Source organism: Lissotriton vulgaris, chromosome 3_2 (assembly GCF_964263255.1).
Source record: "Lissotriton vulgaris chromosome 3_2, aLisVul1.2, whole genome shotgun sequence".
NCBI lineage: Eukaryota > Metazoa > Chordata > Amphibia > Caudata > Salamandridae > Lissotriton > Lissotriton vulgaris.
This window is the reverse complement of record NC_141690.1, coordinates 205,140,500-205,166,121: the sequence shown is the minus strand read 5'-3', so window position 1 is coordinate 205,166,121 and position 25,622 is coordinate 205,140,500. Positions and strand designations below refer to the sequence as shown.

The 25,622-nt window shown below is 43.8% G+C and overlaps 1 protein-coding gene across 1 annotated transcript in view; it reads right to left on the bottom strand.

Moving 5' to 3' along the window:
- The window catches only part of TMEM129 (transmembrane protein 129, E3 ubiquitin ligase), a 70,714-nt gene extending 49,302 nt beyond the window's left edge, over positions 1-21,412 (bottom strand). The window contains exons 1-2 of the mRNA XM_086964228.1: positions 21,158-21,412; positions 11,914-12,388 (exon numbers count right to left, since the gene is read on the bottom strand). Of these exons, the coding sequence (XP_086820354.1) occupies positions 11,914-12,388; positions 21,158-21,362 (680 nt within the window). The 5' untranslated portion in view covers positions 21,363-21,412. The remainder of the gene's footprint in view (positions 1-11,913; positions 12,389-21,157) is intronic.
- Positions 21,413-25,622: the final 4,210 nt, after the last annotated feature.

Below are 25,622 nucleotides of genomic sequence, written 5' to 3'. Positions count from 1 at the left end.
GGAGAATGCCCATCTCGCGGGCCTCTTCATGTAACTACCGCAAAGCTGAAATTAGTAGTGTCTGGAACGTTTTGTAAAATTCGGCCGCGTGACCATCGGGGCCAAGGGCCCACCCAGACTACAGCTGCATGATATCGGCTGTAATCTTTGTCCTCATGATGTGCATGGAGATACTCGCGCTGCCCGTCCCCGAGCCAGCCTATCACAGTGTCTTGGAAGAATGAGAAGTCAAATCCAGCACCTCTTGCTATAAGTAAGCAGGAGGGAACAGAGACTTCAAAGCTTATACACTGACCAGAGACCCTGCGGCTCCGGCATGACATTGCTCCAGCTGACAGTGGTCTAACCATCCCTTACGAGGTGTCCAACGCAAGACCAGGACAGAGTCTCTCACTCTCTCACTATTCAGGTATGGGGGTTGGACTAAATCCTAGCAGGATTATTGGCTCTTAGATTCTAGGCCATTAGGCTCATTAGCTCTTTCGCACCTACTTTCGAACTCCCGGCCTACGGCTTTAAGATGAAACCAGAATCATAAAATCTTCTGGAGAGAACTCAAATCATTACTATTCAAGGCAACGGCATAACAAGCCTTCTCTTTCGCATTTCCCATACCCTCTGCCAGCGCTGTGAGACCTAATAGTGAAATGTGCGCTTTATAAAAATACATACATACTCACATGCTAGGTACACTCAGGTACATCTAGTCGGGCATCTTAGGAGTACGCACTATTTTATAAATGCATTCTATATTCACTGCTGGCTCTATATCTATGTTACTGTATTACAGTTGTAACAGCGTACTTATTCTACAGGAGAAGAACTACTGTACGATAAATTCTTATTGTAAACACGTTCAACTGTTTCTTCTCTGTATCTCACTGAGAGCAAAAACAAGCAAGCACGATTGACTGGGTGAAAAGTAATATATGGTTTCCACGAGTGAGGTTATTGTGTTCTAAAGTTGCACAAACTAATCTCTCGGATAACAGGAGAGGATTCTAGTGGCACTGCGAGCTAGCTAATGCGAACCATAGGCTGCTATATGGGGCGGGGGTGTACATAGAGTCAGTCTGCCAACAGACCCACAGTATTTGTTATCCGTAATCTTCGTAGGTCCCGCATGACAGAGTACTTTTTGGGACTACACTTCATGACACCAAACGTTGTCTAATGGCCCACAAAGTGTCAAATATGGTTTGCCCAATGTGGTAAATAAATGGAGCACATACTAAACTGTAGTATCGGAGTAACTCGGTCATGTTTATTATCAGAGACCCTACTTACAAAACCCAGAGACGTCTGGAGTAGGTGGGAAAAAACTCTGCCACAGCTGAGTAGGCTAGATATCCTATGTATTGGCTGCTGGTTAATCAAGCTTGAAAGGAAACGTTCCCAAAATTGTGCATAAAACCTTTGCATAAAACCTTTCATAAACTTCCCTGGAAAGTTAGCCTGCGTTCTAAAATACAATGGTTGAACAAGAGGGAGATTTAGACCAGGTACTTAATAGGACTGGTGAGGTAGATGCAACACATTGCACCCAAATTAAGACAAACAGTCGACATGGGTTACAACTCAGAGGAGGTGTAGTATTATTTGCGAAGGAGGCACATGAAGATTTCAAAACAGAGGTCTTCTACTCATGGGTTATATTCCCAGCAGCTGATGCTGCAACAAAAACTGGTCATCATTACATACATGATGACATTCAAGCTGTCTACACTCCTTTTGAGGAGACCGATTCCACTTACTTTCCAGGAACATATTTTCTGGTTTAATGGCGCCCTACCCCACATAAAAACAAGAGGAAGGCTTGGTCCTTTAGGGATACCAGGAACAACATGCCAGATATTAGCCACCTATGACAACACCAGGTAAATTTAGATAAAATGAAGGAAATCCAGTGGCTGACCTATATTAAAATGACAACAAGGAAATTGGGCGCCCAGAGATTTTCTACAATCCTGAAGGTCTATGTAAAGCAGATCTAAGTTGGGTCAAAACTAATTTCATTAAGCTCAGTGAGCTAGAGCGGGAATCAGAAGTTAAGTAAACCCAGTCAGGGCCCATTATATGCTCATTTCGTCTCTAGCCATGCAATCGTACCTTACCATTGTTACAATTCCTTTTCAACGATGGCTACTGACAAAATTTCGCTTCAACCAGATCCATTTGGTATTAAGTGATTCAAAGGGTTGGAGTAGGCCTGAGGATGCGGCTCCCTGTACATGTGATGATTTCTCCCCCCAAGATACCATGCATTTTATGTTTTTTTGTCCTCTGTATTATGAAGCTAGAAAAAGGTTTATTTTTCCATTACTAAAAGAGAAGGCATTCCCTACAGGTTATACCTGCATTACTGTTCTTACAATTAATAGAATCTCCTGTAATCATGTTTGGTGTTGCAAGTTTTCTTGTCGCGTCTATTCGGAGCAGGAGGATTAGACAGGCAGCCCAACAAAAGATGGAAAATCTGTCATTATAAGTCTACTGAATGTGACTGACTTTAATCATGAAATTGTCTTTTAACTGTTTTTAAATAGAATTTTATGTTTTTTTATACCATTTTAAACAAGAAACAACATTTTGTATAGTATACTTTTATGATTTTTAATAATCGAATAAAGTGGTTTTGACTTGACTACTTGAAGTTCAACTCTACAGAAACAGGACGCATTGTCTTAAGGACACTAGCGGTCCAACCTACAGTAATCACAACTACTGCAGCTCGTACACAGAGCTGCAGTAGTTGTGATTACTGTAGGTACAAAAATTACTCCACAAACATTACAAGCGGTAATGGGCAAAGTGCCCACAAAACAAACAAATTCCTTTCTGGGTAGCTCCAAAGATAACCCAGTTAGAAGCAGTATTTCCAAATACACCACCATTTGAAAAACACTGAATGTTAATCTATTTGCCCATGAGGATTACACCACAGCTAGAGGATTGCACCTCTTTGGGTACAGTCTTTGCTGTCACATATACCAGAACACATGGTATTCCTTCACTAGCAGTAGTACCAGTTGTATTGAGACAAATACAAAATGACTATGGAGTAGAAACTGCCCTAAAGTTTTTAAATAACTACAACCAGGTGTCAGCCATAATACTAGCTAATATTCAAGGGGAAGCAGCAGCATCAGGGGCAATCCACCAATGCCTAAGGGAGTTCTCTCCATTAGAACAGGAGAAGGAACTACCCAAAATAATTGACACTGCTTATGCAGAATAAGGCAGTGATACTTTGGGGGGAAAAGCTTTGAAACCTCAACTACAGGGCAGTCCTGAGAAGGACAATTTTAACCAAGCACCTACTTCTTCTAAAAAGAAGTGGGATAATAAAGAAAAAACAAAAAGAAAGATCTCAGCCCCGAGGTAGGACTCTTTAACAGGAGCCCTCTGAAAAGAGGTATATCCTCCAGAATAGGGATATTATTAGGAAACCTGACAGGTATCAGGATACTGATACACTGTTCCTCTAGTTCCTTTCAGGGCTCGAGGAAAATCTCCGAAAGGGAAGGACGGTCAGAAAATAGAGAGGATTGCACACAGTCCAGAGACAAGCAGCGCGCTCAAGAATTTACTTCTAAAAAAGAAGATAAGCAAAATCCAAAACCTCAATTTAAGAAAAAGAAAAGTTGCTGGTCTGAAAATCAGACATGCCCAGAATTCTGAGAACACAACTTCTGAACGAGGAATGGGCTGACTTTGCTAGACGGTGCGGCAGAAGTAACAATAGCTCGCCTGAACCGGACGGAATTTCTTGTGACAGCGGAGTTGAATGATTACATCACAGTGGAATCACCAGACACCAGGGTGAGCATCCCACATAAGTTACATGAGGTAAAACTCCGGCTGGAGGGGGACAAGCCAGGAAAGTGAAAGCTCTTTTTTGTAAGAACTTTTCATCTGGTTAGGACATCCTGTTAGCAAAACAAAATTGGCTGCCGGCATTCGTTATGGAGGGCCTCAGTGTAGAAAGTATAATTTTTCCTGCATTTTCCAACTATGTTCCCGTTCACTTAAAACATGCTTATGCGCAGGAGTGGGCAGTAGCCCAAGCTCCACCCCTGTACAAAAATCATGCATGATGGGATGAGAACTCTACCTACCACGTGATTCCGTTAAAAGTTTCACCTATTGCTCAGAGGCAATATCCAATAAAGCAAGACGGTAAAAAAACAGGGCAGGGAGATCTTAGATCAACTTGAATACCAAGGGGTCATTAAAATATGTACCTCCTCAATGAACAATCCTGTTTTTTAAGGTCACTAAACCCGAAAATACATATCATCTAGTTTTAGATTGTAGATATTTAAACTCATCTACAGACATTTGCTGTCCAAAATGCACATAGTACCGCATTAATTAATAACACTGTGCGAAAGAAAAGAAAAAATACAAAGCACACCTGTACACAAATGCTAAAATGTGTTTCACTTCACAAGAACAAATTCTGACAGCCGTTCAGACTGATGTAGTCAGAAAAAGAGCACTGGCTCAGGAGAAACACATTGTCGTAACTCCGGTACCAGCTTTAGAAGCGGTTACAAAAGTCAGCATCCCAAATACGAAAGCGTTATATCCAAGATGGATACAATAGGCTAATTCCCTTACTGCAACAGATGATTAATACAGATTTAATTCCAGTTGAACGCAGGCATTCCTGCAATATGAACAAGAATATCCTCTACCAAATGAAATCTTGCCTCTAGATCAGTATGAATATATAATTTACACTGACTGATCTTCTCAGCAAGCGATAGGGAGTAGGCAGCAATATTTTTTCAGCATATGCAATCGTAAAAGGTTGCATGCATGATGGCATGTTCCATCCTAATTGCACAAAGACGCAATCTCTAGTAGACTGCATGGCTCAGTTGGCAGAATTAAAAGCACCGATACGGGCACTTGTAAATGTGATCACGAATTCCCCACACTAATCGTGTGTGATTCCTTTTACTATGTCAGTCGTACAATGAGTACTTACAACATTGGGAGGAGAACGGGTTTAAAGATGCAAAAGGTGGCACAATAAAGCACAAAAAGCAATGGGAACAGGTAGCGGAATTGAAATTCGAGCTACTGAGGACTCACGTGATCCATACACTCAGTCATCAACGTGATGGCGTGCACGTTTAAGGGAATTTATTGGCTGATGAAGCTGCAAAGGGAGCTGTTCGAACAGCTTTCGTGTCTGCTCTGGCTCGTTCAAAGAAGAGAATAAATGGAGATATAGTGATAGCTGTCATCGCATCACGCAAAGGCAGCACAGCAGTACCTAAAAAACTTTCACTCAAATACTCCTACAAGTTAGATTAACAAAACACTCCATATGCTCAGATTCCTGGAGTGAGGGATAGAGTAATGCCAAATATGGAGCCTAGGCAAGGGTTAATACTAGCTGCACACAAGGGTTTGGGCTCTGCGCTCACAGGAGTTACAGCGACTATTTCTTTACGGAAACAGCGCTATTGGTGGCCAGAGTTAACTAAGTGTGGAAGGGGGACGCCACTCACCTCAACCGGGCGACACCCGAGTGGGGATACCACGACCTCTAACCCTCCTGCGTCTCTGACGACCAGGAATCCTTCTCTCTTTTTCCCCCTACAGGAACCCGACCAGGTGACCGGACAAAGACCCTACCCGGAAGCGGAGAATCCCGAGCACCAAGAACCCGGAAGTGCCGAACCGGAAGCAGCCTGCCGGGAAACCGGAAGTTCCGCCCCCTACCCCGGACCAGGAACTATAAAAGCCGGCGACGAAGAGAGGAGAGCGTTCCAGATAGCTGACTCGTGGCAGGAGACAGCGCGCAGCGAACCAGTGAAGGAGAGCGGACGGAGTGAGAGGATCGAAGACGGAGAGTTGGAGGACGTCTGGACCGAGGAGTGGTGGAGTCCTCTGGAGGTGGCTGGAGAGCGGCCGTAACTCGCTGGAGAGTTACGGCGGGGCACGCGAGTACCTTGTTACCTTCTCCGTGTCCCCTTGTGAATAACTGTAAATACTTGTATAGAGATAGAACGCACTGATAGCACACCCTTGCACTGTATATAGATATATATTAGAGACACTGCACCTATAAGGTGTACCATAGTCCTTACACCCCGGCCCGTCACGAGAGCACCTCTCTTCTACCCTTCCCACACCTCTTCCCCCTCCGTCTACAACCCCCTGTCCGTTCCCCCTCCTCACGGTCATCTCTGTTCCCTCACGACCCTGGTGTTGGTACTGGTACTCCGAAGGTCCGTGCTGAAAAGGACTAAACCCCTGCTTCTCTGTTTCCCTCCGAGGTTATCCCGACACCCCGGAAGACGTGAAGACCTCCGGAAGATCCATCGGCCGGCGGATACCTGGGAACAGACTACAGCTTCACACCCTGAACTCTGTACTTACTCCGGTTTTGTCATTCAGAACAATAAAAACAGCTACCATAGCCAAGTATATACGGCCTCCACGCCTGTTATTCCGGTCCGCAGCAACCCCTAGTCCACACCAAGCAAACTAAAGACCGTCTTGAAAATCGACATCTGCCAGTAGATGAAAGGCTCCACCAATGCACGCCATATGTACATGGACCAATGCGGCCCCTTACAAACATATGAGGCGTCTAAGATATATCATGGTGGCAGTGGATACCTGCACAAGATTCCTATGGGTTTGTCCCCGGCGTTCTGCTGACGCTCGTACTGTTATAAAAGATTTGCGAGTTTTTATTGGTACATACAAGCACGTCACACTCTGACCGCGGCCCTGCTTTTATCTCTGGGGCTGCAAAGAGGCCATGGAAGGAATGGGCATAGCATTGCGGTTCTCCGTATCTTCCCGAGGGAAATTCTGTTGTGGAGTGAAAAAAAACAGGACTTAAAGTAGTCTTTAACAGCTAGAGTATTAGGCTATGGCGGTATTTGGTTCATACACCCTTATGTGGTCCAGCGGGCATTAAACAAGCAGCCAAGAAACTTACTAGGATGTGTCACTCCATATGAGGTACTCTTTGGGACACAAATGTGGGTACCTGAGCTGGATTTGGGACACAAATGTGGGTACCTGAGCTGGATTGAGAAGGCGCAGTGGCGGATGAAAAATCATTTGTTATCCATGATCGTTTAGCTATTTTACAGGATCTAAAAGAATCCAGGGCGAAACAAAGCAATGTCCATCTAAAACAGACCCCCACTGAAGAAGTCATGGTAGTCACGGCAAAACCGGTCTGGATCCCAAAAGTCGGGGATTTGGTCAGAGAAAATTACAGACAAAAAGGAATTCGGACCCTCTTACAGAAAACCTGTACCAGTCCCTGCAGTACACGAAACAAGAACTGTGCTGCTCATCTCTTACCGGAAAAAAGGAGAAAAGATATGTCTCAATGGACTTAAATCAAACCACACTATGTGCCCGATACTAAACAGTAGGCCCAGTGGACTACGATGTAGCAGACGTCCTCATCTAGCTACAATCTAAGTTGTTCAAACAAAGACTCATCATGTTTAAAGAGCCACCTGTAGGGAATAAAGGACTGAGCAACAATGCTATGAAACTTGTTCCACTTGAACCGAACATTCAAGTTGAAAATCAGAATTCACAATTCGCATTTCGACCAAATGCAGATGTCTACATTAACTTGCCTCATCAAGAGGATTACAACATTTCAACCAATCCGATGCAATTCCCACAATTGATCAAACAGCATCTGGCTATTTAATTAATTTTGATATGTTTTCACTGGATCCAAGCAGAGCCGGAAACGACGCCAGCCAAAACACCATTCAAGCAAGAATTAAAGAACTTACTTCTCTTTCTTCAAAAGACATACCTGGTATCACCTGGGATTGAACTCTGGCTAATTTCTGGGATAATGTTTTTCTTTTATGGCTAGATTTAGTATTGACTTTTAGAATGCTTATTAAGGGACATTATCTTCAATAAGATGCCACAGCCCGAAAGGTCAACATCCTCCTGAAGGCAGACACATTGTCACATCGTGAACAAAGAGACTTGTCATCAGTGAACATCACAGCTGTTCCTATACCTCATGGTATAGCATGGGACAAAGTTGATTTTAACATATTCGGACCGACCAAACTTTTAAAAATTAATCATGTATTTAAAATTTTATTAAGTGATTTCATTACTTCCAGTACATTTTCTGATGATTGGGACACCGACACAGTTAACATGTTATCTGATCTGGAAAAAACTGCTGCATTTTCTAATGCTGAAATGTTGGAGGGTTCATCAGACTATCATAAATTATAATGTTATCAACTACTGAAGTACAATAGATCAGACCCCAATTGAAAGGAATGGGTGGTTTGGCCCTTAGACAAAAACACATGTCACAAACGGTTCTTGCACATCACCAAGGGACTTCCTTTATGTAGACCAGACCCACAATATGTACAGAGAGAAGACCCAGGGGTAGTGACATCCTATAGTGCTGGGAAATTGTGCCTAGACTGGCAAGAAACCTCAACACTTAGAGGTAAAACAACTCTTAGCTTTACTTTAAGAAATCTTGGTATTTACCATATAAATTTCAATGCCGAAGTGGGGATTGAGAAGTATTTCTTAGTGGTACAAACTGCAAGAACGCTTTAAGCTGTTCTCTCATATGCCAAGACATTGTTTTACACGGAGCCTGTAATGGTTCAGTTCCGAATATGTCTTGCCACATGAAAGGAACACCGCCTGCAGTGAGAATGCCAGAGTTTGAGCTAGTTTCTGGGCAATCAAGTTGGTGTGGCATGCTTCCAGGCATTGCATATCTGGTCACCATGAACACCAGCATTACTTGCTGTGTGCAAGTATTGTTTTCTCCGACAAATACAGTCAGGGAGGCGCTAGTATGGCCTGCACTGAATGTTTTTATACAGTTTGATGCTTTGAGCAGAATGAAAACCATGGTTTTATAGCTCCTCTCGAGAAACCTTTGAACTCCAAATTGCAAGGACCTCACCAGATACAAGCACTAATTCGTACCTACTGCCCCCTACATTTCATAGAAATGGTGGGACCTATCTTTAACATGTCCGATACGAACAGCATTATATACCTATTTAAGACCATAGGGTTAGGATTCCTTAACACCTTCCAGACGATCCTCAGAGTTATTGCTAACTTTATACACTCCGTATTTGGAGGCATTTTCGGGGTCTACCTCTGATCATGCTCGCTGTAGCTGGTATCCGGATTATCGTCTACCTGCTGCAAAACCATCCGCCAGCGAGATTGCAAACGCTCTCCTGGAGAGATATTACCGTGAGCACATGGTACAACATCTGGGTGCACCTTGCTTACGAGAACTAAATGCTTCTTGGTTCTTATCCTTCAGACCAGTCTTTGAGGACTGGACTTGTTTTCCGGTGCCTGTTCTGCAGAAGCGAATGAGAGTTGAACATCTGTCTGACATCTAACACATACGCCAGCTGACTAAGACTCCAGGGTGGAACCACTGCGGTCCCATGCTAGACTGTCCCCAGCATATTCCCATCTTGGCGCATGCCTTCCTTGAGGAACCGCAATTACATTTCAGCTCCAACATTGACAACGATGTTTTGAATTCAACAAGGAAAGCCCACATGCAAGCTGCCGGCACCAAGGAGTGACATCTATGCACACTTCACGTGCTATACGAGGTACTGCAGTGTTTGTCCCCTGCTGTAGCAGGCAGCCATAATGTTATGACTCCCAGTCAGGACTTCTAATCTAAATTTGGCTCGCCGTGTGCTGGGAACAAATTCAGTAATTTCTTTCCCCTTTTCAAAATAACTTTGCAAATTGACACTTTCTAGAAGCATTGCCTTCTAAGTACGCTTGCAGTAGTTCAACTTGTATGGTCAAACTCATTTAGAACTGTAATTTGCGGAACTTCACCACAATATCAAACAAAACCAAAGAACCTTTTTCCTTGTTTTTTTTAAACTTTTTTAATGAACATTTTTTAAACATTTTAAATAACTTTTTTTATTAATTTTATGCACTGACACTTATCAATGTGTATTTCGACAATGTGTATTATTATTGTTAAGTATTAGGTGGAGTGGGTGTTATGCGATATCGGTACCCTAATATAGGTCCAGGGAACATGGTACACTTTCCCTACATCAGCTCCAGTCATTTCATATGAACGAACCTTATAAGGACATAACTCCAAATAAGGAAAGCCTGCCTAGTATGGACGTAACGCCTTCTAAGGTCTGCAGCCTTTTATGGAGTAAACCATTCACCGAATTCATGACGAGGGTGGGTTCTGCCCGATCGATCCTGCTAAAACGTCATCCTTTGCACATTTGAATAATTAATGAGTACACTCTCCAGGAGGTACACTTCCTCTCCCACTGACACACAAGGTTTAATACCCAAACGTCATCCTCATACTGAACAATGAGCAACACACGCACAGACTGTATAAATACAGCACCTCTTGCTATCAGGAAGCAGGCTATTAGGCTCATTAGCTCTTGGGAACCTATTCACATGCTAGGTACACTCAGGTACATCTAGTCAGGCATCTTAGGAGCATGCACTTTATTTTATAAATGCATCCTATATTCATGTATAGGTTCACGACTGTTGCAAAATGGTAGAACGATACTATTTCTTATTATTCACTGTACTGCTGGCTCTATAGCTATTACAGCTGTAACAGCGCACTTATTCTACATGAGAAGAACTACCATACAATAAATTCTTATTGTAAACAGGTTCGACTGTTTCTTCTCTGTATCTCTCGAAGAGCAAAAACAAGCAAGCATGATTGGGTGAAAAGGAATACATTTTTTCCACAAGTCTGAGGTTACTGTGTTCTAATGTTTTACAAACTAATCTCTCTGATGACAGGAGATTCTAGTAGCACTGTGAGCTAGCTAATGCGAACCATAGGCTAATATATGCGGCGGGGTGTACACAGAGTCAATCTGCCACCAGACCCACAGTATATGTTATCCGTAATCATCGTAGGGCCTGCATGAGAGGGTACTTTTGGGACTACACTACAACATACGATTCCCAGCTGAACAGGAAGGGCAGACAATGGCTCAAATTTAACTTGGATGAAACCAAACTTGGTATTAGGGTGACCTGTGGGAAAAGACTACTGGCCCGAGAGGTGGATTGTGATCCACTCCAAATCTACTCATAAATTTGGATTCAAACTTGAGGCCAAGTTGTCCAATCATCCCAAATATAGGTTCTTTGTTAAACGCGTTGCCATCACAAGGAAGGTTTTTAACTTTCGTACTGATGAAGGGCAATGTCTTGCAATAACTAGAATTATTCAATCACATTTAGGATACACCAATTCAATATATATATATTTCTACCAAACTATCTTATTCAATACATTCAGTACCTTCATGGCCTGGGTTTGGGAACCATTTGACTCAGTCCTGTACATCGTCTACAATACAATCTCTATTGTCTAACAAAGGAGAGCAATACATTCAAAACATCATTTGGCCATGCAATCGCATCATCAGTATCTCCCAAAAAGCCAACTCAAAGTCATTGGCTGTGTAATTGTCAGAGTTACGAAATATTTGTTTTGACCATGGTGCGTTTAAGGCCAATCGTGTAGTCATTGGCATCAGTGTTTGCCCCATTTTCGGTCACAATCCTCCTTAAGTACCTTCAGAAAAAAAAAATTCCAAAATAAAAACAATACGAAATAGGGGCCGTTTTCAAGGTCCACGTGGAACATGTTTTCAGCATCTCAAGTTATTAGTAGTTCTACAGCCAAGAGACCTACCTAGTCATCAAATATTTTACAAACGAATTAACATAAACCAATAGTTTGGCAAGAATACAGTTATACTAGTAACAGTGTGCTGCTGTGAATTCCATAGTACATGGAGTTACGAGTGTTTATTTGCATTAATAAGCATAAAAGGCATATAATAAGGTATCTACCTGATATCGAAAGGCTTCACACTGGGATTAATGCTAGACACCCGGATAGTGAGGAGCTGCACAGGAGTGCCCGTTTCTGCTGAGATTTCATGGTGACTGGAATTGGTCACTGTCAGATGTATATCCTGCTGTTGTGCAATGTAGACATGGTATGTGGTCACTTTCATCACCCAGTTATCAGTGACAATAATCCTTGACGTGGGAGAACCAGTTGCAAACTTGTCTATTCTCCGGAATTCCGTATTAACTGAGGAAGCCACTGCCCTCCAATCTGAATGGGCAAGAGCATGATGGGCAAGTTTTCGGGCAAGAGGGTGGTTATCCCAATGGTTATGTAACCAATATAGTGCAAACATACTGGTGATTGCTGGTAACAGCATAGCAAGCAGAATAAAGAGTAGCCAACCTTCAGAAGCAATGTAAACATTATACAATTGTTTTTCAGGGGCTGCAAAGCACATTCCGATGAAATATCCTAGAAGAAAAGAAATCAGGTTCAGTAAGAGTAAGATTTGTACCATCATAAACAACTATTAAACCCATGTTTATGCCAATTACATTTCACCTTTGATATCATTAGAGCAAACAATTTACAGCGAACAGGTGAGGTTCTTCGGTTTCCGACTTCGTCCCGTATTTAGCCGCCATTTTGTGTCCGACGCCATTTTGTGTTGCCCGCACTCAGGCAGCACAGCGAACGGAGTGTTTTTGCTTTTCCCAGCTGCTACGTGTCTCTTCTGTTAAAAAATAACCCCCTGCCCTTGTTTACGAAACCGATGTCAGGGTCTGGCCGAGTCTCGACTGACTATTTGGCTTCTCCTATTCTTTCCTTACATTATCTTATTCGACTGGCCTTCGCTATTCTCTCCTTGTATTCTCTTGTTACACAACTATCCTTTGAGGCACACAAATACATCCTGCCACCTGCAAATTGGATTGTCGGCACCAGCACTGATTAATTTGTGGGGAGGGGTGACACATAGGGTTTGAAAGAGGGGCGTATTTGGGACACCTGATAGTTTGTTTTCCAACTTTTCCTATTGGCTTGCTTTGTATATAATAATAATAATAATAATACAGATTCTTGTAGAGCGCGAACAGCTACCTCACAAGGAGGTGTCCCGGCGCTGAAAGAAACTACAGCAGCAGAGTGGAATGCAAGGTGACGTTCTAAGCTTTCTGCAAAAAAAGCCAAGTCTTTAGGAATTTTTTTTAATTAGCTTCTGACGTGGCGGATTGGATGGCAGAAGGGAGGGAATTCCAGAGTTTCGCCGTGCCAACAGAGAAAGACCTGCCCCCAAGTCTAGCCCTTCTAACTCGTGGTACAGCTAGTTGGAGCCGAGAGTTTGATCGCAGGTGTCTATCTTGATGGTAACGGGGAAGTCGAAGTTTAAGATAGTTGGGACATGTCCCTTTTTGTGCTCTAAACGCCAGAGTGAGCGCTTTGAATTTTATTCTGCTCGCCACTGGGAGCCAGTGCATCTCGTGCAGATGCGGAGAGATATGATGTTTAAAAGGAATGTGTTTTATCAATCTGGGAGTATACATTGTAAATATGTGTGCTATAAAAGATTGTGCGCCACGGACTAAAGTGGCAGTCTCCTGAGAATATACACTGTACTTCTGTGACAACTGTGCTTAGCCGCAGCTAATAAACCTGGTTTTCTACGCCCAACAGAGTGTCTTGTGTCTCTGTTCGACAAGGCAGGTGAACTCTGGGATTTAAGGCGTGCCCTGCGCCGCCAGGCCCATAAGGCCCGGTTCTCCAACGGACCACTTGGTTAGCTTGCAAACATTGCAAACTTGCTACAAGCTCACAATCAACTTTCAACTACCACATTTTTAAAAACGGTCTCAGAATTTACACTTATTTTACAGAATATTCAATGTCAAATGCCATAAGTATCTGAAAAAGGGGATTCCTTTTGTGCAACCGTCTTAAGTAGGCTGGGTTTACTTAAGAGCAAATAAAAAGCACTAATGTTTTACAATAGAGAACCGTATTTAAAAAAAAAACATACTGTTGCTGTATATAGAAAGAGTTCTATATTTAACATAACTCAAATTATATATTTCATACAGAAGTCATATGCGTTTATTTAAAACATCACATTTTCATTGTATCCTAAGATTCACACAACTAAAATTTAAAAACCAGATACTCATACAATTAAAAACCATACATAAAAACAAACTTAAAAAAATGTTTGATTGCAAACAAAATTGAAATGCTGTCGATGCGGTGCTCCTGTGGTACCTAGGATGGTTCAAACCCATCTTCAAGACATAGTATATCATGCATAATTTCTAAAAGACCAAAAAAAAAAAATCAGATTCCGTTCCCAATTTCATTACCAAACAATCAACATGTTAAATTGCTACGGCTCAATTGTGTATTCGTGCAAATCATTACTCTTAAACAACTACCCATGTAATACGCTATACTTGCATCCAAGTATACTTCCTGGGAGCCTCAAATTTGCTTGCCATGCCTTCGATCCAGCAAAACCAGAGCAATAATCGCTCCAAATTAATCCCACCATTAATTACGGGATTCATAAACTTTATTTCAACATTATACACTGAGAAAATCTTGTCCAACTAATAGAGCCATATGGTCATAAAATTCCTCATCCAACCTTTTGAGCCCACAAACTCCTCAATCATTTTTTATGGAGCTTGAGATTGATAAAAAAATATTTTTCAAGAATGTCAGTTACTGCAAGAACCACAAAAGAAACAATTGATGGACGGAATGCTGGACAATGCATTCACCCCCAGTCACAAGGATCTGTGTTTAATCCATCATTCTTCTGCTCACAACACCACCCCAGTTTGGACGGATGTATGACGGTACCACACGTGGTATTACCACGCGTACCGTTACAACGCAGGTTTTAAAACGCAAGTCGTTACAACGACTTGCGTTGGGGGGGTGCTGGATAGTGAATAGTTTCATTTACTATTCTAACTCCAGTCCCCGTGGATAGTAGGGAAGGTGTAGGATAGTAAATTAAACTATTCCCTATCCTAGAGCGCCCTCCAGCGAAAGTAGTTGTAACTACTTTCATTGTTAAACCTGCGTTGTAATGGTAGAGCGTTGTAAGGGTTTCGTTGTAAAGGATGTTCCCCGGTTGGACCCAGCCATATTCAAATCAGTCTTGACCCGGTTCCTTGTGGGAACAGTGCAGTCCAAACTGCCAAGCCAGGTCTTCCCTGGACCGGCAACAAGCATCTTGGGACCGGTTTCAGGGCATCACCCTTTATCAGCCAGACTAGCTTGAATCTAGTGGTGTAGTGAGCACGGGACTCACGTCTGGGTATACCCTTCCCACTTAGGGTGACATATGTAAAATAAACAATTGATGGACGGAATACTGGATAGTGCACCCCCAGTCACAAGGATCTGGGTTTAATCCATCATTATTTTGCTCACCACAACACCCCAGCTTGGACCCAGCCATATGCAAATCAGTCTTGACCCTGTTCCTTGTGGGAACAGTCCAGCCCGAACTGCCAAGCTAGGTCCTTCCTGGACCAGAAACAAGCATCCTGGCTGAGGAGGTCTTAAAGCTCCAGACTGGTCATAAGATGCTTGTTTCCAGTCCAGGGAGAACCTGGCCTGGCAGTTCGGGCTGGACTGTTTCCATTGGGCGCAGGGTCGACTGATTTGCATATGGCTGGGTCCAAACGGGAATTGCATGGTGAGCAAAAAAACAACGGATTTAGGCCCAGATCTCTGTACTAGGGTGAATGTATGACATTGTTCTGCATTTTGTCCATCAACTGTTCTATTTTGCATCGGTCACTCCGAGTGGGACAGGAAAGTCCAGATGGGTCCCATGCTTTCCATGCCACTGGAGTCAAGCTAGCCTGCCTGATGAGGGCTGAAAGCCCGAAACCAGTCCTAGTATGCTTGTTTCCAGTGCAGGGAGGACCTGGCCTGGCAGTTCGGGCTATACGGTTCCCATTAGGCGCAGGGTCGACTGATATGGCTGGGTCCAAACTGGAATAGCATCGTGAGCAAAAAAACGATGGATTTAGGCCCAGATCTCTCGACTGGGGTGAATGTATGACATTGTTTGGCATTCTGCCCATCAATCAATCTTTTTGCACTGCAAAGAGCCGCCTCAACTTCCAGGTACCAATTATTTGACCAACATAAAAACCTGTTTTAATTATTAATCCAGTCCCAAATTCTAATACAGAATGCATGCTTATATTAAGAAAGAACCTTATTGAAGCAATGCGGAGATGTGCTAGTACATACGTTCTGCTACCTTGTCAGACTACATTTCTGCATATGAAAGTAAGGGCACTTAACATGGCGCCCTATAGCCCGGTGTGGTTGTAATTAATACTACTCACATGAACTTAGCTTGTGAACAGAATTTTGTTCACGCTCTGTAATTCAGTCTAAAGTGCCTTGACCTTTCTACACTTTAAGGTCCTGAACAATCGGGGTAAATCCAGTGGTCTCAGCATGCACAATTTGATTTCAATCAAGCTTAAGCGACAAGCTGCCTATATGGTCATTCACAAAGAGAACTGGAACGCAAGGAAGACGGTCCTGTTAGAAATATACTAAACATAGTGGGCAAAGCAGTGAAAAGCAGGTCTAGCCAAGGCCTAACTAAAAAGAATATAGGCAAGGAAGTAAGAAGCTTCAAGCAGGGAGTATATGTAGAGGGCATTATACAACAATGGACTGTAAAGCACAGAGTCCTTGATATTCTAGCTAACCCACTTTTGTATATTTGTCTTTAGTTTTGATTGAACTCCGAATAATTTGATTGCATTAAATAAAGATACATATATTCCTACATACAGCAACAGATTGTAAATGGCTTTTTGCAATACGACTCGTGTAAAGCATTAGTGCGCGTTATTTGCTCTTGACAAGTAAACCCATAGTCTACTTTAGACAGTAGCACAAAAGGGAACCCCTTTTTTCAGATACATCTCTACCGTGTCCCTTTAGGCGGTTTAGTGTGTCTCACCCGGTTTTGTGGAATTGCCATATTTATACACATTAAAAATATTGCCCATTCTCATCATCAGCTTCCCTATAGATTGGTCTATTTCCAAAGATGTGTGTATATACAATATATAATTTTAAAAGGATAGCATGTTCTATCCTTACGAACAAAAAAAACGTGCCTCTCACTTTTACTGGTAACTCCATGGCGTTCTAGAGAGGTCTCAATGTAAACTGTACCTAATCAACTGAGTGACACATTGAGAAGATTAAGTTTCAACAACTCCAATAAGGAAATCATCCACTCTACAGTAAACCACCAAAAGGGCTGTAAAAAACTACACGCCTAGAACATACTTCACATTTCCGTAAACCAGCATATTCCTTACATTGTCCAGTGTCACTAGTTTAAACATTTTCAATGCAATAGGTCTTGCGATATTTTAAGCTATTGGCATTGTAAATAATACCTTTTATTTATACGTTTTTTAAAGCAACACATATGAAAGGGACTGTCATTTCTAATGACAATAGCTTAAACTCTTGCAAACACGAGACCACTTCAATGGTGGCCACACAACTTTCTTTAGATGCTTTTCGTCATATTCAGGTTGCAGTGATCAGCATCTAAAGAAAGGGGCGCTGCCACCATTAGAGCGAAAGCACATATACCAAGTGTAAAAATAAATATCAAAGCCTTTGTAGCACGGCCGCTAAAGTGCAAGCGGCCGCACTGTAAATTAAATAGGCCCAGCAGCTATAGTGAATGCGGACCGCGCCATAAATCAAAGAAGTGTGGTCGCTATAGTTAAAGTGGACCGTGCTGGAAATGTAAAAATACATGACTAATATACAAGGTGTCGGTGCGCTGTAACGTCATGGGTGGAATAGGGAAGATCATTAAAGAAAATAGTTCTCACCCACTAGATCAAGCAGACCGTGTAACACCACAAGTGAAAAGTCCAGTCACAATGGGAGGGTACAAATGCAGACAAGGTGGTACCAAGGAGGGACTAGTAATCCTATTCAAGAATGAGAAGCAACAATTATAAAACGACAGTAACAGGAGCCAAATGAAAAGATGGGCAGGTTCTATGCCATATCTCAATACAGCATGCCTTAAAGTGCATGCGCTTCCAAGGCTCGACCTAAAAAACCACTAGTGTGTGGGTAAAGGAAGTAGAGTATCTTTCTGCCGAGCACCGACACAACTCCTACCTTATAGCGACATGAATGAAGCATACTAACACAGCTATGAACTGGGAAGCAATGGATGACAGTGTCTCAGAATAAGATTGACTTGAAGAGGTATGTCTGTCCCAGTGCATTTGAAGAAGCACCCTTGATCTTCAGGGAGGCATCAATGACTGCTCTCTACCAAGAGCAGTGTGAGGTAGTGGAAATTCCTGTAGGCAGGCAAGAAAGTGAGCAGGTTATATGTTTTGTATAAGAGACTGGTACTGTGGCACTGTGAGCATTGACAATGAGGGATTTACATGCACTGGTAATAAAGACAGCTGAGAGATCCCTTAGGGATTTTTATTTTCTGTTATCATTGACCTGAAAACCACAAAACCTCGGAAGGATGTAGAGAAAAGCGGAGATAAGCCGTACTTTTCTGCTAACCAAATGCCAACGTTAACTTTTATAGCGTATAATGTAAAATCTGTATTTGATTGTGTGCCATAGAAATAATTTTAATAAATGAATAGCGTGCAATGCACTTAAATTAAGAATTTGACACGTCACCCGCTTGGACAGATATCAGCACTATTTCTTTTCTTCTAAACTCAAGCACTGATCGAGTGCCCTACTTTTAGCCTTCATTTGCCTACAGCTCTTTACCATACCAGATTTTTATATGAACATATTTCCTCTACAGCAAACAAGTGATGTCTGGAATTCCTAAAGGAGCTTACATGAAAAAGGCAACTGTGCTCACCAGTTGTGCAAGGCATTCATTAGCCACATGGAGATGCACTTGACCAGTGTATTGAAGGACTATTTTCAATCAGCAAAATCAGGGGACATTCGATCACCAATACTGGGTGATGTAGTGCCTGATCAGAAGTATGGGGACAGTTCATGGTCCGTATTAGAGAGAGGCTATAGATCAGTCGCAAAGCAATGTCCCTCGATAAACAGGATTGGAAAATCTCTGTAAAAAAAACTGATATATGGTATGAGAGGCACTTGGGAGACACAATGGGTTGTAATCTTCATCTAGCTCGAGGATGATGGCAGTATGGAAGAAGCGGTGCTACACCACGGTGGCACACCACACTTTTCGCTGGCCTCTCTGCTGATCTATCCTGCCCTGAGGCATCCTGCCCTGAGACAACAGAATACCGCTAAAAAAGTCAACCCCACTTCAGTTTGATGGCCCAGGCACCGCACGAACTTCTGACATGTCTGCATGCAGTGCCACAAAAATTCTGCAATTGCTCTGCATTTCCGACTTAAGTGTGTAGTTGCTGTCTTTGCCACATTCCTCCAGCTAATGAGCAACTTTCATATTTCAACAAAATGTGTTTTAGTGTTGCTCATAAAAGGTAGTGGCACTAGGAGTAAAACGCAACTCCTGGATCTCTGCTTCAGCTAACAACGTACCTTTCACCTCTTAACTATTGACTGCTTTGAGGTCAGGTTTATGCCCCGATATTGATAATATATATCTGCTGTACTGGAAGAACCAAGTTTTGTATGCACCAGAAGACAAACCTCCACACTAATTTAAATATAATTCAAACAGCGCACAAAGAAGGATTCTGTGTTTCTCACACACACGGTTTGTTCATGGTCTTCTAGGTCTTAGTTTCTTCAAGGCAGGATTTCTGAAGAGTTCCAAATGTTTTATATCTATTTTGAGGTTTGATGCCCTGAAATTTAAAGTGCTACTTACTCGGTAGAGCCCAATAAAATGATTATGGGTTAGCTCTTGTTAAAAAAAGTAACCTGCAGGAATATCATTAACATGCTCACGGTTTAGGACTGCTGGATGAACTACCTCTTTAGGGGTAGTATTTTTGGAGCCTATTCACCAGCAGCACGGTGTAAGCCTCTCAATCAGTAGTACTGAGCAGGGAGGAGGCAATTGATCTTATGTTGGGAAATCAGCAGTACTGAAACTGGCTATCCTTCACACTTATGAGAAAGAACTTTTGATCAATAGTATTGCAATACTATTTCAGAAGTACTGGAGTGACAAAAACTGGTGTTGTACACGGCTTTTGATCAGTGGTATTCCAATCAGCTAATTAAGAGGCGGAGCTAAATCTATAGTATTACACAGGGTTTCTCATTCAGCAGTACTGAGGAAAGGTTCTAGAATACCAGTATTGGAGGGTACTGAATCAGTGACACTAAGGATATTTTCAGTAAGGTTTGTTGGAAAGCACAGGTTCAGCAGAAATGGCAAAAGTTTTGGATCAGTGGAATTACTCTTGTTGTCAGGTAGATTGATAAAGTAAATGAATAACAGCATACAAGAGAGTAGCCGTTACATAGCATTGACATTCAATAGAATATAGGGATAGTAACAGAAAATATTTGAAAGCGGATCTCTTGAGGAGAGGCTCTTAATTAATGGGACTGGGAAGGAACCTCTAGTTCACCAGTTTGTTAAATAGAAAGTAAGTAGTGCTGGATGCTACAAGAAATAGTGGAGGTTCTCAATCCGCGTTACATGGCGTCACCGGTAACGAATGGTAATTAATGGTATGGGACGCCCTTGATCAGACGGATCGTGATAGGCTTTTGATCAGATGCTTGGTGAAAATTTCGATCACTAGAGATAGCCAAAGAACTGGAGTACAAGTGGTCACTGTGAATCACGGGTACAAAGCTGACTTAGAGGGTTAGAATACAGCTTCTAATTAGCATTTTTTATCACAAACTGCCAAGTTTCCCGGATCCATGTGTGACCACCTACTGCAGTCCCAAGTTTTCTGTCGTTGTGGGTCTTGCAGTCTTAGTTGTCTAGTGGGATTAAACATGACTACACGTTCCAGAATGCAAAGAAAATGAAGCATCGGAGTGCTAATCAGACGAACGCCTGGGAAACTTGGAAGGACTGGCTACAATAGTTACAAGTAATCTTAAGGGCTGTCGAAAAAACACTAGGAGTGGCCAAACACAATGTACCTACCAAACTATCAACTTCCTTACTTTTTCTTTCGAAACTAATTTAACACAGGTTCTGACAGAAACGCAATGCCATAGTCTTGAGCCTCTGTAATAGAGGCGATTGCTAATAAGGGTGCTCACCCAGCGGTATTAATGAGTGCAGAAGACGGACAGCTGCTGTGCGCCGCATGTGATACAGCACAAAACACAGGTCCTCGGAGCCTAACCAGGCTGACAGCAAGCTCTGGGCGCTTATCCCCGCCGTGTGAAACTCGTTGGGTGTGAAGACGAAGCAGACGCTGAAAACCACGTATGCTAAAGTGAAGGTAAGTTCAGGGCTCTCCATCTCTACGGTCCCACAAACAGCCAACAAACTTCCGGCCAGCAGGGGCAACCGCCCTCAGCACGTCGGGATTTGTAGTCTCCGCTGTGGCACCAAAGCACAGACCAGGCGCAGGAGCATATACCTAAAATCGTAAACGCGGCCGCCATCTTCCAAATGGTTTAAAAACAACATAGTGCCCATGGATTCAAACAAGAAGTATTTCACCATGAATAAACTAGGATTGGTGTCTGGTTGTGGTTTTCGCTAGTTTTTCTATAAACGAATTCTTTACTGTTCATAGTAGGAAAATATTTTATAGCTGCCTCTCTTGCCCTGAAGAAGAGAGAAAAGAGTCCCAGTCAAGGTTTCTTCCGAGTCTACTGTAGTAACGAGGTCCACACGTTGTAGGGTTCAATACCATTTATTAAGTTCAATTCCTCATGGGTGCTCCCTGCTTGACAGGATCGTAATTCTATGTCAGGGAGCGGAGGCGAGGATTTTGCTAGTCCTTTCTCCATTTTATTGGACAGCAAGTTAGAAGTAAAGAAAAAACATCACATCCAGGACTACCCAAACCAACATGGCAGCGGTAGCCCTGGTAACGTAACAACCAATCAGTGTCCAACAGTTCGTATATATGGAGTCCCAGCTGTTAGTCCTTCCTCTTTCTCCATTGCTGCCTCGGCAAGATAAGTCACGCTCTTCATATCTTTGTCGTGGCAGTTATTTTGTGTGATTGTTGACAGCTTTATTTGATAGCGATTGTTTAGTTTTGACTGCGCCTTATTGTAGGCTGTGTTTCTTTAACGCGGTAGGCTTTAAGCCCGAGCGTTCATTCTTCGCGCGTGCGCGATCTTGGTGTCGGCTTCTGACGCCGATCAGCTGTTCTCCTCAGCGCTCTTCGCGCTTGAGTAGAAACGCGCTGAGGCACTGCGCTTCTGTCATTTTTCGGCCTCTTCCCTCACACTGACGCCGTTTTTGTCGGCAAGAAGTATTTTCTGACTAAAAAATTTGTAAATTTGATTATAATTTCTGTCAGAATTTTGGTGTTTCAGGTTTTCTTTGGTGTTAGCCTGCTTGGTACCTGTGTGAAGGGATTTCCCCTTGTAATTAGTTGGGGTGTTTGTGTATGGGTACCAGTTTTTCTGCTAATATGCAGTCCGGTCCTTCAACCGTGGAGATGGTGGCTCCTACTGTTCAGCCACAACTGACCCCTTTACACCCTCCTGCAGAGGTTGACAGGCTTCTCTCTTCGGCGATAGCCCAAGCTCTGGCACCTCTGCAGGACAGTGTAAACAGACTGTCGGCCCATGTTTTTAAGACGGACGCTGGTGTCTTTGGGGACAGTGGGGCAGGGCCCAGTGGTGTTCCGTGTGCTCTACCACGTAAGGCCAGGAAGCGTGACGCGGGGCACCTGGAGGGCTTCAGTAAACTTTCTGAGGTATTCCGTAAGAGTGCGCGCACGCTTAGAAGCGCACCCTACCGGGGGGATGACTCACCCGGAGAGACTGGTGGTTTTACCACCCAGGACCTTGACCCGGAGGAAGGGTCCCCTATTGAGGGAGATGATGAGGAGGACGAATACGTGGATGAGGATGAGGATGCTTCCTCAGACGATTTTTCTGATGCGAGCAGATCTTGGCGCCCTAAGCCCAGTGCTCCTAGTCTTTCGGAAGGGGATCTTGCACCCCCTAATATGTTTGACCCATCCACCATTGTAAGACCTAGGTCATCGGAGTGGTTTCCTGAGCAGACTACTGCTGATTATGTCGCAGCTAAGCTTCGACAGCCTTTGCCTCAGGATGTCCGACTCCTTCTACGCTCCGAGTGCCTTCGCCCTTCCCTCCCCTTTAGAGTGGCTTGCACCCCCGAGATTGACCCCAAGTTGTGTACCTTCTTTGCAAAATATATTAAAGATCCTAAAAAGGGTATTGATAGGTCATGGAAAGCCTGTCAAGACAAGCTTCTAGATGTGGTGGGCCCTCTCACAAAAATTATTGAAACGGCCCAACGTTCTAAGGAGTCGGGCTTACCGATGTCCGTTGATGACGTGGCTGGTTGGTCGCAACGGGCGATGTGCCTTCTTGGCAATGCAAATTGCGCGCTTTCTGCAGAACGACGACGTTCCTTACTGCTTAAGATTGACCCGAAATTAGGGGAATTGTCGTCTTCAGAGGCAGGTCCTATAGCACAGGGTGCTCTGTTTGGTGACCCCTTTGTTAAGGAGTTGGGGAAGTTTGTAGCAACCTTTTCGGCTCTGGACAAGGCGCAGGCTTCTATGAAAAAATTCTTCCCCAGAAAGGTTTTTGGCGGGGCCGGCAGAGGCAGGGGTCGCTCTTCCGGCCGTCAGGTCCAGCAAGGCCCCAATAGAGGCCAGTTCAAACGTAATAATGGCTGGAACGATGGACGACAGGGTACCTTTTACCCCTCCAGAGGAGGCAGAGGCCAAGGCAAAGGACGTGGTGGATCCCAGTCCAACTCCAGAGGATTTAATGGTAAGATTTCAAATAATCTCTCTAGTTCAAATGGGGGGAAGGTTAGCGTTGTTTCCTCAGGCCTGGGCGTCATTAACTTCAGATCCTTGGGTGCTGGAAACAGTTCAGGGGTTTCACATCGAATTCTACGGTTCCCCTGTTCAGCTTTCACGTCCTCGTCCTCTAGTGTTTTCTGTATCAGACCAAGAACTTGTCGATTTAGAGGTTCAGGCGATGTTGCAAAAGGGCGCCATTATTCCCACGGCGCTTCATCCAAACGGTTTCCTCAGCAACATCTTCCTGGTGGAAAAGAAAGGCAAAGGATTCAGACCAGTAATCAACCTCCGCTCCTTCAACGAGTGGTTGGTTTACAGACACTTCAAGATGGAGGGCATCCATCTTCTGAGGGACCTTTTGTTACAGAACGATTGGTTGGTTCGCTTGGACCTGAAAGATGCTTATCTCTCGGTTCCAATCTTTCCTCCTCATCGTCGATTCCTCCAGTTTCTGTGGAGGAATCAGGTTTACGAGTTTCTTACGCTTCCCTTTGGTCTCTCCTCAGCACCTTGGTGCTTTACCAAGCTCCTGCGCCCTGTAGTAGAGCATCTCCGGACCCTAGGGATTCGTCTAATTGTCTATCTGGACGACATTCTTTTGATGTGTCAGTCCAAGGACCTCCTGCTTCATCATCTTCAGGTTACTATAACCCTCCTTCAGTCTCTGGGATTCATCATCAATGCCCAGAAGTCGGACCTCTTTCCCCGTCAGGAAATGTCTTTTCTTGGCTTTATGATCATAACTACGGATGCGACTCTTCACCTTCCTTCCGAAAAGATCTCCAAGATCAAGAAGGAGATTCGCAAGGTTCTTCGGCGGGATCGAATATCCCTCCGTCAGCTGGCCAGGATTGTGGGCTTACTCTCCTCATCGATCCAGGCCATTTTTCCAGGCCCTCTTCACTACAGGGCTCTTCAGAGACTGAAAGCTTTTCACCTCCGCAAGGGTCTTACTTACTCGGAACTGATTTCCTTGAATCTGGAGGCCCGTTCGGAACTCCTCTGGTGGTTAGATCACATGGATGCCTGGAACGGGAAGGCGATTTTCGGTTCCCGTCCGGATCTGGTGATCGAGTCAGACGCCAGTCGCCAGGGTTGGGGCGCTCGTTGCGGCTCCCTCTCGGTGGGCGGCAGATGGACGGAGGAGGAACTTCACCTCCATATCAACTGTCTGGAGCTTCTTGCGGGCTCGTTTGCGATCCGATCCTTCACCTCGACCAAGGTCTCGTGTTGTGTGCTTCTTCGGATGGACAACACGACTGCGGTCAGGTACATCAATCGGTTGGGAGGCACGCATTCCAAGGTCCTAGCGGATCTTGCGAAGGACTTTTGGAACTACTGCCTTCTTCGCCAGATCTCTGTCACGGCGGAGTATCTCCCGGGCGATCTCAACACGGTTGCGGATTGGCAATCCAGGAATTTCCGGGACGCCAGCGACTGGAGACTGGATCCTTCTGTTTTTCAGAGAATTTCGGACCTTTGGGGTCTTCCAGTAATGGACTTGTTTGCGTCCAGGTGGAACGCCCAGCTTCCCCGTTTCTACAGCTGGAAACCGGATCCGGGGGCGGAAGCAGTGGATGCCTTCCTACAGGACTGGTCCCTGTTTCCAGCTTATGCGTTTCCCCCTTTCCTTTTCATTCAGAGGGTGGCGGCTCAGGTCCGCCGGCAGAAGGCTTCTCTGATTCTGATAACGCCAATCTGGAGAGCTCAATGCTGGTTCCCTTCTCTTCTGGAACTGTCCTGGGACAAAC